A 16,601-nucleotide genomic window follows, 5' to 3' on the forward strand; every position below is an offset into this window, starting at 1 on the left:
ATTCCAAAAAATTTTGCAACTAAACAAGGCCATAGTACAGCCATCGTATATACATATCTCACTAGAAACTAGTACAGCTATCTAGGAGAGATTGTGCATCTAGAATCTCACTAGACAACCAGGGAGACCGATCCAAAGAAAACCACGGTAAACAAACAAGGGATAGATGCTGCTGGAAAATTACCCAAGTGCCGGCCATCTATCGGCAGCGACTGATCTGAAGCCTGAAGGTGCGTGCCGCCTGTTTTCTGATTTGGCAGACCATTGGATCGATCCGATCCTCTCCGTTGACAACTTTCTTTTGTTTAGAGTATCGAAAAATTATTAAGGTGTTCTGCACCGACCACAGTGATCTCCGCAATGGCGGGACCAGGGGGTGCCAGAGCCTTGCGCCCCTAGCTCCAGTATATATTTTAGGACCCTCTACGCAGTAGCAAGTCCGCAACGTATACGTGCAGTCTAAGATGTAAAAAAAACACATAAGTTTAGAGAGAAAGATAGCTGGCTGCCCAGTAGAACCCAGAACCTTTAGAGTCACTGACTAATTTTGCCAATTTGCATGAGATTGAAGATCTAAAGGAGCAATTAACTGCACTGTGGAAACACAAGAAGATCAATTTATATTTGAGGAATTAAGTGTTAAATGGCTATAACTTATATGATGTGGCACCCATCGCTTGTAGGATGCCTATACGCGGAAGACCAACCCCATGGTAAGAGCTAGTGTAGCACAACTATTTATCGATTATTCTCTCGTGTGAAATTTTCATCTCTATAGGTTTTACTCCCATATATTTTTATTATCTAAATCCTTTGTAAAGGGACAAAATGAGGGTTTCTTCTAAAAACCAATTCATCAATGAAATGAAAGAATTTGGCTTCACTTTGCTTCTTGTTCATATTCATCTCAATTTGTAAAACAATTTTCACTCTTCAATGCTTCAATTTGTATAGAAGATATGAAAGCAGAGTCAATACCTCCCAAACAGATTTTAAATGTGTTAGTAATAGAAAATTTAGCTTGAATACAATTAGATTTATGTAGCTTCTTTTATAGTATATATTGTGAAACACCGATCACGTTTGTCCAGCCTCCTCATGAAAATTTCTTGGTTCTGCCACTGGATCTCCGTCAACCTTGTTGCCGATGGTCCTCGTGAGGCCATTGTCGACGGTCAAATTGTTGTGTTTTGTGTCTATTATTCAACCTTCCGTGATTCTAGATATCTCAAAAATTATGTCAAAAGCTCTTGCATTCACTTAAGACTAAGGGGGCTACATATGATTCTTTTTTTTCTTTTCTAGGAAAAAGCTACACGGGGTCCTAGGTCGGTACTCGGTAGGTTGGGAGCTCAACCAGACCCCTACATGCAAGCAAGCAATCACTCTCCACTGTGCTCTAGATCTGCCATCTCCTATGGATCTAGAAGCAGGTTTCTTCCTCATCAAATAGCCTTTAATCTAAAACTCTGAACACAAAAGGTTTCTCTCATGCAGCTTCAAAATCTATTGCCACACTCACGCCACCCACAACAATTTTTGGATCTGTTGAACTAGTATTGATTGGTAGCTCCAAAATTTCCTAGATCTTGGGTTGAAGTCAAGAGGAATTATAGGAATAACTTTATTTATAGTTTAGACTAAAAATACGTACACATTATTTTTATTTAGTCTAAAAAGTACATATCCAAAGTTTGACACATTATTTGAATTTTGAAATAACAATGATTCACGTCTCATGACAGAATCGGTTTGTAAATCCTCTTGTGTCGATGTCACAAGGTAAGTTAGTATAGCCGTGGCACAGTCCAGTTCTGGGTTTGATTTCCCGTGAGAGTGAATATTTTAATATTTAATAGTGTTATTCTTTCAGTAGTAGGTGACATTTTCGTCGACAGTGAGGCGTCTGTGATTATTTTGTCAATCTCGAAAATTTGTAAGCTCGGTCATCGAAGATGCTCATAGGGATAGAATCTGCGTACATACGTTCGTAGGAATGAGTGTCCGTATATTGTAAGGGGGCGTTTAGTTCCTAAAAAAGTTCATACAATACTTGTCATCGAATCTTCCGACACATACATGGAGCATTAAATGTAATTAAAAAAATAACTAATTATATAGTTTAACTAATTTATACGAGACATTTTTTAAATCTAATTAGCTCATAAATAGATATTAGTTGTCAAATAACAATGAAATATGATACAGTACTAAAACCCAAACTTTTCGCCAACTAAACACCCTCTAAGTGTAATTAAAAAAAGAAATTCTCGCCAAGAACAAACCAATCACACAGCTGCCAGCGCACTTTACAAGTCATCGGGTCAACGAGCAGATCGCCAGAAACAAAAGGCCAAAAATCTAGAAGCGACTTACGTTAAACGGCGCGGCACGTCGGGTCCCGTTCCCGTTCCCGTTCCCGTTCCCGTCCCCCCTCTCCTGTCGGTCGCCGACCAAACCTCTAGAAGCCCAGATCGAGCGGAGAACAATTCCAGGCAAGGCAAACCGCCGGCCGCGGCACAAGCGGAAACAGGGATTGCCAACCAGCAGAATTGCAGAAAAGATCAAGATGTCTTGGCGCGTCAAACAAAATAACCCGCGTCCCGTGGGCGGTGACGCCCCTGGCTTATCCCTTCCGCCTCCGCCCCTTCCAGAACAGAGAAGGTCTCCGACCTTCGTGCTGACGCGCTCGCGCGCGCTATATAACCGGCAGGTCCGCGGCCTTTCGTCGCCACGGTTGCAGAGCCAGCGAGAGACGCGACTTGCTTTTCGCTTCATCCGTAGCGAGCTTACGAGTTGCTGCCCATCACTTTCTTGGTCGTCTCTGATCGATCGGCCTGAGCTCCCGGCAGCGGAAGCGGAAGGAGAGGAGGAGGATGAGCTCGGTGTGCGCGAGGCCCGTGGGCTCGGGCTGCTACTTCGCCGGGGCCAGGGGCCAGCGGCGGGCGCGGGTGCGGGTGGCCGCCGCGGCGGCGGTGGCCGCGCCGGCGTCGAAGGCGACGATGTACGAGGTGCTGGCGGTGGAGGAGACGGCGGGGCCCGAGGAGATCAAGGCGGCGTACCGGCGCGCGGCGCGGCGGTGGCACCCGGACGCGTGCCCCGGCGGCGCCGACCGCTTCATGGCGGCGCGGGAGGCCTACGAGATGCTGTCCGACCCGGAGCGCAGGCGCGGCTACGACATCCAGCTCCGCTGCGGCGGCTTCGGCTTCGGCGACGCGGGCTGCCGCGCTGCGCGGCGCGCGGGGTTCGCCGACTGGGAGGCGCAGCTGGCCGGGCTGCAGTGGCGCGCGGCGGAGCGGCGCGGCCGGGAGACGTGGGGCAGCAGGATGCGCCGGGCCGCCGCGTAGCAGACCCGGTAGGGGTGGCGTCGTACAGTAGGTGCTTGTTGATATATTTTTTTCCACTCCTCTTTCTTCTTTCTCGCTCCAGCGTTCGCGCTGTTTGTAGTGTACGGGAAGCTCAGGAATACTATGGTGTACAGAAGTAGTGAAGCAAAACATTTTCGTTTTAAGTACTATTAGCCTAAGACCCTTTGAGGTGCAGTACGGTTAAATTTTAAGTTCAAACTCTGTTCGTTTTACCCAAATCGACACTGTTGTGCGTGCCGCATCACTTGAGAAACGACAGCTGGATTAGATTAGTATACCATCAAACCTGCACATCATGAAGATTAGGAAATTGCGGGGACCTGTGAGCCAGAGCCAGCCGACATGCCCGCAGCCCGCAGCCCGCAGCCCGCAGGCGACACAGCGGCACAGGTAACGCCCACTGGGTTCGCTACTTGCCATGGATGTGGTCTGTGGACCTGTGGCGTGAGTAGAAAGCGAGATGAAGCCGTCACCCGAATGGGTTTCGACTTTCGAGCATATCCGCAGGAGCTCAACTCATCCGAAGCGAGTCATCAGAGAGTGGGATGTACAAGGACGCACGGCGGTCTGAACAGGTCTGGTGTGGATCTCTGACGCAAGTTGGAATTTCTCAACGAGCCATCCCGTTTATTTAGAATACATGAAGTGGATAGAGAATATATACACACTCAACGTACCGGCAAGAATCTTTATAATAATTCTAAAATTTTATTTGGATCCAAGTACAAGTACTAATAGATGAAAGCGCTAAACTTTAACACTAGTGCATCCAAATAAAAATGTTAATATTTTAGCTCGTTGGAACATGCCTAAATACTCCTCCATTGTAACCCTGGAGGCGCTATCAAATACCATTGCTTCATCCGGGTTCTTACGAAATGCGATCACCGAATCAAAACAACACGACGTTTCCTGTCACCGGTTCACCACTCCTTGTTTTTTTTTGATAAATGTTTCCTGTCACCACTGTCTATGCAAAATCAGGGGCGGGCCCACTTGGTATGCATGTGTATTCATTGAATACCAATTATTTTTGTTAATCTTTAATATTTAAAGGTATAACCAAATGTATATATGTGAATAATAGATATAAAAGAGCCATTTTTCTTTGTGTTTTGAATTTTTGAATACACAGCCCTCAAATCCTGGGCCCGCCACTGTGCAAAATGATTTCCGGTCGATACCGTGCCAACAGATATTTTTCTGGATCAACAAAGCTGAACTCAAGTGACTGAGTAGCCTGAATAATGAGTGATGGATTGTACTGAAGCAGGCAGCAGGGCCGAGACGCCGGGTAATTTAGGGCCTGATTGTTGCTCGTACGAGCTTGGCTTGCATCGCATCAGGGAATCAAGCTCACACGAGCTAGTCTTACTACATGCAAAATTGTCTTTTTTGGTTACCTATGTGCACGTAACCTGGCTCAGTAAAGAAATTGTTATGGTTGGTTGTATCGGTCTTCCCACCATCGCTATCAAGCAGCTAATGTTGAAGCAGACTTGCAAAATGTTTTCCGTTTCCGCCGAGCCAGGCCAGCGAGTGCATTTTGCATCCGGCGAGCCAAGCTCTAGTGCCCGTGCAAGCAACCAATCAAATGAATATTGCATCCTGAGAACTTGGATGGCGCTGATTCACCCAACCTATCAGCCCCTTACCGCAGCGGGGAGTTCGGAGCCTGCTGAACATGCACATGGTGTTAGTGGGTTCGGTGTGAACAGCATGTAGAAAGATAATCGCTGATAGATGCTGTCCAGGAAATCACATATACTACCCTCCGTTCCTAAATAATTGTCGCTTTCGCTTTCCGAGAAATAATTTTGATTAATTTTATATAAAAAGATATTAATATTTATGATACATAATTAATATCATTAGATATATCTTTTAATATAGTTTTTAATAAATTTATTTGGAGATACAACTGTTGCACGTTTTTTATACAAATCGAGTCAAACTCGTGGCACGCACACCAACAGCGACACTTAAAAGGGACAGAGGGAGTACCATAAGATGCTGATAGAACATAAGCACACCAGCTGCTGGTGATAATGTTTCAGGTAAACCATCAAGGAAAGCTGGCAAATCTGAAATAGACAAGGCCCCTTGCAATGACGTTACGGCCACGAACTGCAAAAGATGGAGCATGTAAGGAATTTGACTGATAGCAAGTGTAGTTCAGGATATTGATGCCAAGTCGGCCATACTGGCCAATACTGGATAGGACTGCAGGAGTAGGATCGAATGTTAAAGTAAGCTTACCATTAGTTCTAACTTCTAAGTGGCCAAGTAAACAAGTATAATGATTGAGTTGACTGGTTACGATTAGTTCTGCAGCAATTGGCTGTAACGGTTTTATCTATGAAAGAATATTCTAGAATACAGTCAACTTCTAACCATTCTAATTCTAACTACTAGTACTATAAATCTGGAAATTTGTGCGACTTCCAAGTGCCATTAGGACACCAATTGTGCTGTTATATGATTGAGTTGCAACTTTTCATGATTTTTTTTTCTTTCAGTGTTGACATTGCTAGGAAAAAATGATAATAATGACATCCAATTTCTGATCGTCAACAGGCATTAGACAATTCGTTTTGGTTGCCCCCATTTGGGTGAGGCATTAGCTCCGGAATCCACATCACATCATCTGGTATTCTGGTAGATTTGAGTGCAGCAATGGATCCTCGGGGAGGTTGCCATTGCCATGGACTCTCCAGCCACAAAGCCTACGACGATGCGATCAGACACTACGGCTTGGCAGCTCAAGGGGGGAGATCTGCGCGCTGAAGGATCCAATGGGGGAGCTCTGCACGGTGGCAGCCTTGGCGGCGACCGTCCAGTGTGGCCTCCTGTCGCTAGTGCCCTCCGCAGTAGAAGCCGTGAAGACCATGAGGGGGGTTTTCACAGGTCCGGAGACAAAAAAAAAAGCCGAATTAGTGTAGGAATGGAGATTTCTACTTTCCGTAGTTGGGTTTGAACTTGAATTTAGTTTTGTGGTGTCCGCTTCGTCTCTAGATTATACTTCGTCTCCAAAATTCCTAGACGTGTCGATTGTTGGTGGTATACTTGGGCCGGTCACACGGGTGAGCCGAGCTCGACCCTCGTCAAAGTAAAACCCAAATCTCAACGAGCTGAAGGTTCTCTCCATCCGTAGCTAGGTAGAGCAACGAGCGGTGGGAGGCCCTGCTGGCTCGCCATCGGCCATCGGCTATCAGCGGTGGAGAGGGGAGTAATTTTGCAAAATAGCCTCTTTTGATATTTGCTAAATTCTTCTGATTTGGATCGAATTATTAATCGCGATCTAATTAGTTATTACTAAAATCTCAATATCTGAATTGCGGTTAATACTTGCGATCCAAAAACTTTTGAAGAACTTCTAAATATTTCCATAAACGCCAGCTCAGTTGCCATTTTTTTAAAAAGTTTGTCCCTCGTTTGCAGCTACTGGCCATGGCTTTCTAGTACGACGCTAACCGCCGGCGTGGATTCACCAGACAGCGCTTTCAACTTCCCCCTCTCCAGTCGATGGCGCGCGCCAAACCATTCTCTGGAGGTACACTCAGACAGGAGTACCCTCTCCTACAAGACAGAAGACGAACGTGCTCAGGAGCGGCAACCACGGACCACGGGTTCGGACCCCCGCGGACAGGTCCCGAACCTCCGCGGGCCGGACCTGGGCCTCTACAAGTGGAAGCCGGACCTCCAGGAGGCCTGAGTCATCGAGCCAGCCAAAGGACCCAGACTCAGCACCCTATTTGGGTAGGAGTCCGGAGCCCTCGCAAGCACCTGTGGGCACGGCCGCCGACCCCAGGGTCCGGCGCCGCCACGTGTCCCACAGGGCCGGCCTCCGATCCTCCGCTCTCCGCTTGGGCAGGGGTCCGGAACCGCCACGTGTCCCACAGGCACGAGTCTTCTGCCTGAAGTCAGCCCTCCTGCCGCATTAAATGTTGGTGGTTGGGGCGTGCGCTGCCAGAGCAGGGCATCGGATACCCGCTCACGGGTTGGACAGGCATGGCATGACAACACGGTAAGCCCACCTGTTTCCAAGGTGGCTCGTCTGTTACCGAGGCACGCAGCAGTGTCTCAGCGCCGCGTGCGTGGACGACGAGTCATGATGACCAGCTACTAACTGGAGCAATAGTGCACGCTACTACAGCGGACTGAGTTAGTAGTTCGGCGCTTTATCATGACCTCGACACGTGGCTCCAAAGGCTAGACTCTACTCCTACAGGACAGCTCAAGACCATCCCTGGTCAGAAGCTACGCACGGAAGCCGACAACAAGATCTCCGGATTTGAGGCATTGCAAGCCAAAGTGTAGTTTATAATTCATCGCCGGGCCCACCTGTCGGGGTCCCGCTCAGTGTACTGCTCCCCTTGGTCTTATAAAAGGGAGAGCACGCATGGTAGAAGGGGAGGTTCTACAAGTTTTCACACATGTAGAGATAGGCATAACTCCTCCCCCAGCTTGCACACAAGCTCAGGCAATACATCACACAGTGGACGTAAGGTAATACGCTCCGGCGGCCCGAACCATTCTAAATCTTTGTGTGCTTCCGTGTTCTTACGCCTCTAGATCGAGCATTCTTTGACTGCCCCCAAGCACATCCTACACTTAGGATTAGGCGGGTGCATTCCGCCACCCGGCTGTGGTTTTCCACACCACGATATTTGGCGCGCCAGGTAGGGGGCTAGCTTGGTTTCCGCTTGATCGCCCACTTGGCATCTCCATGGCTCGGATTGTCGAGTCCCATGACCACCCGATGGGGGAGGACGCGGCGACACCCGCGCCGCAGGCCTCTCGCCGTCCAGCGCCGAGGGCTGCTGCCCACGGCGCGCAGCAGCGTGAAGCGGAGCATGCCCCCAAAGCCCCCGTGCAGGCCGCTCCGAGCGAGCCGATAGCCGCGGCCAGGGAGTTGCTCCGCAACCCGCCAGATCTAGCGGCCTCGCCGGACGTGATGAGGCAGTGGCGCGACGACATCGACCGCCTCATCATCCCGCCCAGGCCACCCCCGGCTCCACGGGGACTGGGTCGGGACAACGTCGACGACAGGGCGGCACACCAACCTCTGCGTGCTCTCCTACAGTGGGAAGCGCGCGGACAGCTGATCTGCGGGCAGAACTCAACTGCAGGCGTGCGGGAGAGGATGCCCGCATCACCATGGAGCGGGCACGTGAACGCCGGCTCAACATCGAGGGTCGGAACCTCGATGCCGATCTCGGTGCGGCGGCACCAAGGTCCCAGGGTTATATCCAGACCCCGGTGGTTGGTGCGGGCTGCGTCGCGCTCGCGGAGCATCTCCGCATGGTGGCCTGGCCACCCAAGTTCCGCCCGCACCTGCAGGAGAAGTACGACGGGACGACCAACCCATTGGAGTTCCTGCAAGTCTACGTCCCCACCATCACCGCGGTTGGGGGTAACCACGCCATCATGGCGAGTTACTTCCACGTTGCCTTGACCGGGTCAGCCCGGGCTTGGCTCCTGAACCTCTCTCCCGGGTCGATCCAGTCCTGGGAGGAGCTCTGCGCGCAGTTCACGGTGAACTTCGCCTGCGCGTACCAGCTGCATGGTGTGGAGGCCCGACGTGGGCCCCACCGTGAACAGTATGGGTCCACTGTGAACAGTATTGCGTGGGTCCCGCGTGGGGCCAGTACGCACGACAGGTCGAAATCTTGGCGCGTTAGTAGTAGTACTTAATTAATTAGGATCTACAATACTGTGGGCCCATTGTGAACAGTATGGGTCCGCTATGAACAGTATTGCGTGGGTCCCACGTGGGGCCAGTACGCACGGCAGGTCGCAAATCTTGGCGAATAAACGGAGGGGAAAAAACTTGGAGGAGAAGGCTAATATTATAAGGGAAGGGCGTTGGAGAAACGGTGTGGCTTGTTGTGGATAGTAGTGTAGAGTTCATTTTTTCTAGAGGAATATTGGAAGGTATAAAAAAAGATGATACTGCAAGAAAAGGAGAAGACACAAATCGGTTGGTCCGATAGGAAAGAAAAGATTTATATATGTTATAGAAAAGTGATTTATGGTTTTGATAATTTTTATTTGTAGTATATGTTTGAGTTTATGTTTATTTAGAGAGGTTAAAAAATTTGGAGTGTTGTTGTATATAAAATTTAGAAATCAAATATTGGAAAGAATTAAAAATAGAAAGGGGAACAGAGAACAACAAAGGAGGAGTCGGCTGCAGTACCGCGAGGCCTACTCTGAACAGTATTAGGATCTACAGTACTGTGGGCCCCACTGTGAACAGTAATGGCCCGCTATAAACTGTGCTTGTGTCGACCCGACGTGGGCCCCACCGTGAACAGTATGGGTCCACTATGAACAGTATTGCGTGGTCCCGCGTGGGGCCAGTACGCACGACAGGTCGCGAAATCTTGGCGCGTTAGTAGTAGTACTTAATTAATTAGGATCTACAGTACCGTGGCCCACTGAGAACGGTAATGGGTCCAGTATAAACAGTGTTGTGTGGGCCCCGATGTGGGCCCCACCGTGAACAGTATGGGTCCGCTAGCAACAGTATTGCGTGGGTCCCACGTGGGGCCAGTACGCACGGCAGGTCGCGAAATCTTGGCGAATAAACGGAGGGGGGAAAAACTTGGAGGAGAAGGCTAATATTATAAGGGAAGGGCGTTGGAGAAACGGTGTGGCTTGTTGTGGATAGTAGTGTAGAGTTCATTTTTTCTAGAGGAATATTGGAAGGTATAAAAAAAGATGATATTGCAAGAAAAGGAGAAGACATAAATCGGTTGGTGTGATAGGAAGAACAGATTTATATATGTTATAGTAAAGTGATTTATGGTTTTGATAATTTTTATTTGTAGTATATGTTTGAGTTTATGTTTATTTAGAGAGGTTAAAAAAATTGGAGTGTTGTTGTATATAAAATTTAGAAATCAAATATTGGAAAGAATTAAAAATAGAAAGGGGAGCAGAGAACAACAAAGGAGGAGTCGGCTGCAGTACCGTGAGGCCTACTCTGAACAGTATTAGGATCTACAGTACTGTGGGCCCCACTGTGAACAGTAATGGGTCCACTATAAACAGTGTTTGTGTCGACCCGACGTGGGCCCCACTGTGAACAGTATGGGTCCACTATGAACCGTATTGCGTGGTCCCGCGTGGGGCCAGTACGCACGGCAGGTCGCGAAATCTTGGCGCGTTAGTAGTAGTACTTAATTAATTAGGATCTACAGTACTGTGGCCCACTGTGAACAGTAATGGGTCCACTATAAACAGTGTTGTGTGGGCCCCACCGTGAACAGTATGGGTCCGCTATGAACAGTATTGTGTGGGTCCCACGTGGGGCCAGTACGCACGGCAGGTCGCGAAATCTTGGCGAATAAACGGAGGGGGGGAAACTTGGAGGAAAGGCTAATATTATAAGGGAAGGGCGTTGGAGAAACGGTGTGGCTTATCGTGGATAGTAGTGTAGAGTTCATTTTTTCTAGAGGAATATTGGAAGGTATAAAAAAAAGATGATATTGCAAGAAAAGGAGAAGACACAAATCGGTTGGTCCGATAGGAAAGAACATATTTATATATGTTATAGAAAAGTGATTTATGGTTTTGATAATTTTTATTTGTAGTATATGTTTGAGTTTATGTTTATTTAGAGAGGTTAAAAAAATTGGAGTGTTGTTGTATATAAAATTTAGAAATCAAATATTTGAAAGAATTAAAAATAGAAAGGGGAGCAGAGAACAACAAGGGAGGAGTCGGTTGCAGTACCGTGAGGCCTACTCTGAACAGTATTAGGATCTACAGTACTGTGGGCCCCACTGTGAATAGTAATGGGTCCACTATAAACAGTGTTTGTGTCGACCCGACGTGGGCCCCACCGTGACCAGTATGGGTCCACTATGAACAGTATTGCGTGGCCCCGCGTGGGGCCAGTACGCACGGCAGGTCGCGAAATCTTGGCGCGTTAGTAGTAGTACTTAATTAGGATCTACAGTACTGTGGGCCCCACTGTGAACAGTATGGGTCAACTATAAACAGTGTTGTGTGGCCCCGACGTGGGCCCCACCGTGAACAGTATGGTCCACTATGAACAGTATTGCGTGGGTCCCTCGTGGGCCAGTACGCACGTCAGGTCGCGAAATTTTGGCACGTTAGTTGTAGTACTTAATTAATTAGGATCTACAGTACTGGCCCATGTGAATAGTATGGTCCGCTATAAACAGTGTTGTGTGGGCCCGACGTGGGCCCCACCGTGAACAGTATGAGTCCGCTATGAACAATATTGTGTGGGTCCCGCGTGGGGCTAGTACACTCGGCAGGTCGCGAAATCTTGGCGCGTTAGTAGTACTTAATTAGGATCTACAGTACTGTGGCCCACTGTGAACAGTATGGGTCCACTATAAACAGTGTTGTGTGGGCCCTGACGTGGGCCCCACCGTGAACAGTATGGGTCCACTTTGAACAGTATTGCGCGGTCCCCCATGTGGGGCCACTACGCACGGCAGGTCGCGAAATCTTGGCGCGCTAGTAGTACTTAATAACCCGCGTCACGTGGGCGGGGGCGCCCCTGGCTTATCCCTTCCGCCTCCGCCCCTTCCAGAAAAGAGAAGGTCTCCGACCTTCGTGCTGACGCGCTCGCGCGCGCTATATAACCGGCAGGTCCGCGGCCTTTCGTCGCCACGGTTGCAGAGCCAGCGAGAGACGCGACTTGCTTTTCGCTTCATCCGTAGCGAGCTTACGAGTTGCTGCCCATCACTTTCTTGGTCGTCTCTGATCGATCGGCCTGAGCTCCCGGCAGCGGCAGCGGAAGGACAGGAGGAGGATGAGCTCGGTGTGCGCGAGGCCCGTGGGCTCGGGCTGCTACTTCGCCGGGGCCAGGGGCCAGCGGCGGGCGCGGGTGCGGGTGGCCGCCGCGGCGGCGGTGGCCGCGCCGGCGTCGAAGGCGACGATGTACGAGGTGCTGGCGGTGGAGGAGACGGCGGGGCCCGAGGAGATCAAGGCGGCGTACCGGCGCGCGGCGCGGCGGTGGCACCCGGACGCGTGCCCCGGCGGCGCCGACCGCTTCATGGCGGCGCGGGAGGCCTACGAGGTGCTGTCCGACCCGGAGCGCAGGCGCGGCTACGACATCCAGCTCCGCTGCGGCGGCTTCGGCTTCGGCGACGCGGGCTACCGCGCGGCGCGGCGCGCGGGGTTCGCCGACTGGGAGTCGCAGCTGGCCGGGCTGCAGTGGCGCGCGGCGGAGCGGCGCGGCCGGGAGACGTGGGGCAGCAGGATGCGCCGGGCCGCCGCGTAGCAGACCCATTGTAACCTTGGAGGCGCTATCAAATACTCCATTGTAACCCTGGAGGCGCTATCAAATACCATTGCTTCATCCGGGTTCTTACGAAATGCGATCACCGAATCAAAACAACACGACCGTTTCCTGTCACCGGTTCACCACTCGTTTTTTTTTTGATAAATGTTTCCTGTCACCACTGTCTATGCAAAATGATTTCCGGTCGATACCGTGCCAACAGATATTTTTCTGGATCAACAAAGCTGAACTCAAGTGACTGAGTAGCCTGAATAATGAGTGATGGATGGTACTGAAGCAGGCAGCAGGGCCGAGACGCCGGGTAATTTAGGGCCTGATTGGTTGCTCGTACGAGCTTGGCTTGCATCGCATCAGGGAATCAAGCTCACGCGAGCCAGTCTTACTACATGCAAAATTGTCTTGTTTGGTTACCTATGTGCACGTAACCTGGCTCAGTAAAGAAATTGTTATGGTTGGTTGTATCGGTCTTCCCACCATCGCTATCAAGCAGCTAAAGTTGAAGCAGACTTGCAAAATGTTTTCCGTTTCCGCCGAGCCAGGCCAGCGAGTGCATTTTGCATCCGGCGAGCCAAGCTCTAGTGCCCGTGCAAGCAACCAATCAAATGAATATTGCATCCTGAGAACTTGGATGGGGCTGATTCACCCAACCAATCAGCCCCTTACCGCAGCGGGGAGTTCGGAGCCTGCTGAACATGCACATGGTGTTAGTGGGTTCGGTGTGAACAGCACGTAGAAAGATAATCGCTGATAGATGCTGTCCAGGAAATCACATATACTACCCTCCGTCCCTAAATAACTGTCGCTTTCGCTTTCCGAGAAATAATTTTGATTAATTTTATATAAAAAGATATTAATATTTATGATACATAATTAATATCATTAGATATATCTTTTAATATAGTTTTTAATAAATTTATTTGGAGATACAACTGTTGCACGTTTTTTATACAAATCGAGTCAAACTCGTGGCACGCACACCAACAGCGACACTTAAAAAGGGACAGAGGGAGTACCATAAGATGCTGATAGAACATAAGCACACCAGCTGCTGGTGATAATGTTTCAGGTAAACCATCAAGGAAAGCTGGCAAATCTGAAATAGACAAGGCCCCTTGCAATGACGTTACGGCCACGAACTGCAAAAGATGGAGCATGTCAGGAATTTGACTGATAGCAAGTGTAGTTCAGGATATTGATGCCAAGTCGGCCATACTGGCCAATACTGGATAGGACTGCAGGAGTAGGATCGAATGTTAAAGTAAGCTTACCATTAGTTCTAACTTCTAAGTGGCCAAGTAAACAAGTATAATGATTGAGTTGACTGGTTACGATTAGTTCTGCAGCAATTGGCTGTAACGGTTTTATCTATGAAAGAATATTCTAGAATACAGTCAACTTCTAACCATTCTAATTCTAACTACTAGTACTATAAATCTGGAAATTTGTGCGACTTCCAAGTGCCATTAGGACACCAATTGTGCTGTTATATGATTGAGTTGCAACTTTTCATGATTTTTTTTTCTTTCAGTGTTGACATTGCTAGGAAAAAATGATAATAATGACATCCAATTTCTGATCGTCAACAGGCATTAGACAATTCGTTTTGGTTGCCCCCATTTGGGTGAGGCATTAGCTCCGGAATCCACATCACATCATCTGGTATTCTGGTAGATTTGAGTGCAGCAATGGATCCTCGGGGAGGTTGCCATTGCCATGGACTCTCCAGCCACAAAGCCTACGACGATGCGATCAGACACTACGGCTTGGCAGCTCAAGGGGGGAGATCTGCGCGCTGAAGGATCCAATGGGGGAGCTCTGCACGGTGGCAGCCTTGGCGGCGACCGTCCAGTGTGGCCTCCTGTCGCTAGTGCCCTCCGCAGTAGAAGCCGTGAAGACCATGAGGGGGGTTTTCACAGGTCCGGAGACAAGAAAAAAGCCGAATTAGTGTAGGAATGGAGATTTCTACTTTCCGTAGTTGGGTTTGAACTTGAATTTAGTTTTGTGGTGTCCGCTTCGTCTCTAGATTATACTTCGTCTCCAAAATTCCTAGACGTGTCGATTGTTGGTGGTATACTTGGGCCGGTCACACGGGTGAGCCGAGCTCGACCCCCGTCAAAGTAAAACCCAAATCTCAACGAGCTGAAGGTTCTCTCCATCCGTAGCTAGGTAGAGCAACGAGCGGTGGGAGGCCCTGCTGGCTCGCCATCGGCCATCGGCTATCAGTGGTGGAGAGGGGAGTAATTTTGCAAAATAGCCTCTTTTGATATTTGCTAAATTCTTCTGATTTGGATCGAATTATTAATCGCGATCTAATTAGTTATTACTAAAATCTCAATATCTGAATTGCGGTTAATACTTGCGATCCAAAAACTTTTGAAGAACTTCTAAATATTTCCATAAACGCCAGCTCAGTTGCCATTTTTTTTAAAAGTTTGTCCCTCGTTTGCAGCTACTGGCCATGGCTTTCTAGTACGACGCTAACCGCCGGCGTGGATTCACCAGACAGCGCTTTCAACTTCCCCCTCTCCAGTCGATGGCGCGCGCCAAACCATTCTCTGGAGGTACACTCAGACAGGAGTACCCTCTCCTACAAGACAGAAGACGAACGTGCTCAGGAGCGGCAACCACGGACCACGGGTTCGGACCCCCGCGGACAGGTCCCGAACCTCCGCGGGCCGGACCTGGGCCTCTACAAGTGGAAGCCGGACCTCCAGGAGGCCTGAGTCATCGAGCCAGCCAAAGGACCCGGACTCAGCACCCTATTTGGGTAGGAGTCCGGAGCCCTCGCAAGCCCCTGTGGGCACGGCCGCCGACCCCAGGGTCCGGCGCCGCCACGTGTCCCACAGGGCCGGCCTCCGATCCTCCGCTCTCCGCTTGGGCAGGGGTCCGGAACCGCCACGTGTCCCACAGGCACGAGTCTTCTGCCTAAAGTCAGCCCTCCTGCCGCATTAAATGTTGGTGGTTGGGGCGTGCGCTGCCAGAGCAGGGCATCGGATACCCGCTCACGGGTTGGACAGGCATGGCATGACAACACGGTAAGCCCACATGTTTCCAAGGTGGCTCGTCTGTTACCGAGGCACGCAGCAGTGTCTCAGCGCCGCATGCATGGACGACGAGTCATGATGACCAGCTACTAACTGGAGCAATAGTGCACGCTACTACAGCGGACTGAGTTAGTAGTTCGGCGCTTTATCATGACCTCGACACGTGGCTCCAAAGGCTAGACTCTACTCCTACAGGACAGCTCAAGACCATCCCTGGTCAGAAGCTACGCACGGAAGCCGACAACAAGATCTCCGGATTTGAGGCATTGCAAGCCAAAGTGTAGTTTATAATTCATCGCCGGGCCCACCTGTCGGGGTCCCGCTCAGTGTACTGCTCCCCTTGGTCTTATAAAAGGGAGAGCACGCATGGTAGAAGGGGAGGTTCTACAAGTTTTCACACATGTAGAGACAGGCATAACTCCTCCCCCAGCTTGCACACAAGCTCAGGCAATACATCACACAGTGGACGTAAGGTAATACGCTCCGGCGGCCCGAACCATTCTAAATCTTTGTGTGCTTCCGTGTTCTTACGCCTCTAGATCGAGCATTCTTTGACTGCCCCCAAGCACATCCTACACTTAGGATTAGGCGGGTGCATTCCGCCACCCGGCTGTGGTTTTCCACACCATGATATTTGGCGCGCCAGGTAGGGGGCTAGCTTGGTTTCCGCTTGATCGCCCACTTGGCATCTCCATGGCTCGGATTGTCGAGTCCCATGACCACCCCGATGGGGGAGGACGCGGCGACACCCGCGCCGCAGGCCTCTCGCCGTCCAGCGCCGAGGGCTGCTGCCCACGGCGCGCAGCAGCGTGAAGCGGAGCATGCCCCCAAAGCCCCCGTGCAGGCCGCTCCGAGCGAGCCGATAGCCGCGGCCAGGGAGTTGCTCCGCAACCCGCCAGA

At 50.1% G+C, this 16,601-nt stretch overlaps 2 protein-coding genes across 2 annotated transcripts; both read left to right on the plus strand.

The window, feature by feature from the left end:
- Positions 1–2,594: 2,594 nt before the first annotated feature.
- LOC120693144 (chaperone protein dnaJ 20, chloroplastic-like) lies at positions 2,595–3,559 on the plus strand. The gene has a single exon (XM_039976550.1). It carries the CDS (start codon positions 2,877–2,879, stop codon positions 3,345–3,347), a length of 471 nt encoding a protein of 156 aa, XP_039832484.1. The 5' UTR covers positions 2,595–2,876; the 3' UTR covers positions 3,348–3,559.
- An 8,370-nt stretch (positions 3,560–11,929) lies between these two features.
- On the plus strand, positions 11,930–12,895 carry LOC120687180 (chaperone protein dnaJ 20, chloroplastic-like). The gene has a single exon (XM_039969167.1). The coding sequence runs from the start codon at positions 12,166–12,168 to the stop codon at positions 12,634–12,636; it is 471 nt and encodes a 156-aa protein (XP_039825101.1). The 5' UTR covers positions 11,930–12,165; the 3' UTR covers positions 12,637–12,895.
- The last annotated feature ends 3,706 nt before the right edge of the window (positions 12,896–16,601 follow it).

This window comes from Panicum virgatum, chromosome 9N (assembly GCF_016808335.1).
Source record: "Panicum virgatum strain AP13 chromosome 9N, P.virgatum_v5, whole genome shotgun sequence".
Classification (NCBI taxonomy): Eukaryota; Viridiplantae; Streptophyta; class Magnoliopsida; order Poales; family Poaceae; genus Panicum; species Panicum virgatum.

Bases quoted from the DNA above. Each gene is read 5' to 3' on its own strand.
- LOC120693144 (XM_039976550.1), top strand. From the start codon at position 2,877: ATGAGCTCGGTGTGCGCGAGGCCCGTGGGCTCGGGCTGCTACTTCGCC.
- LOC120687180 (XM_039969167.1), top strand. From the start codon at position 12,166: ATGAGCTCGGTGTGCGCGAGGCCCGTGGGCTCGGGCTGCTACTTCGCC.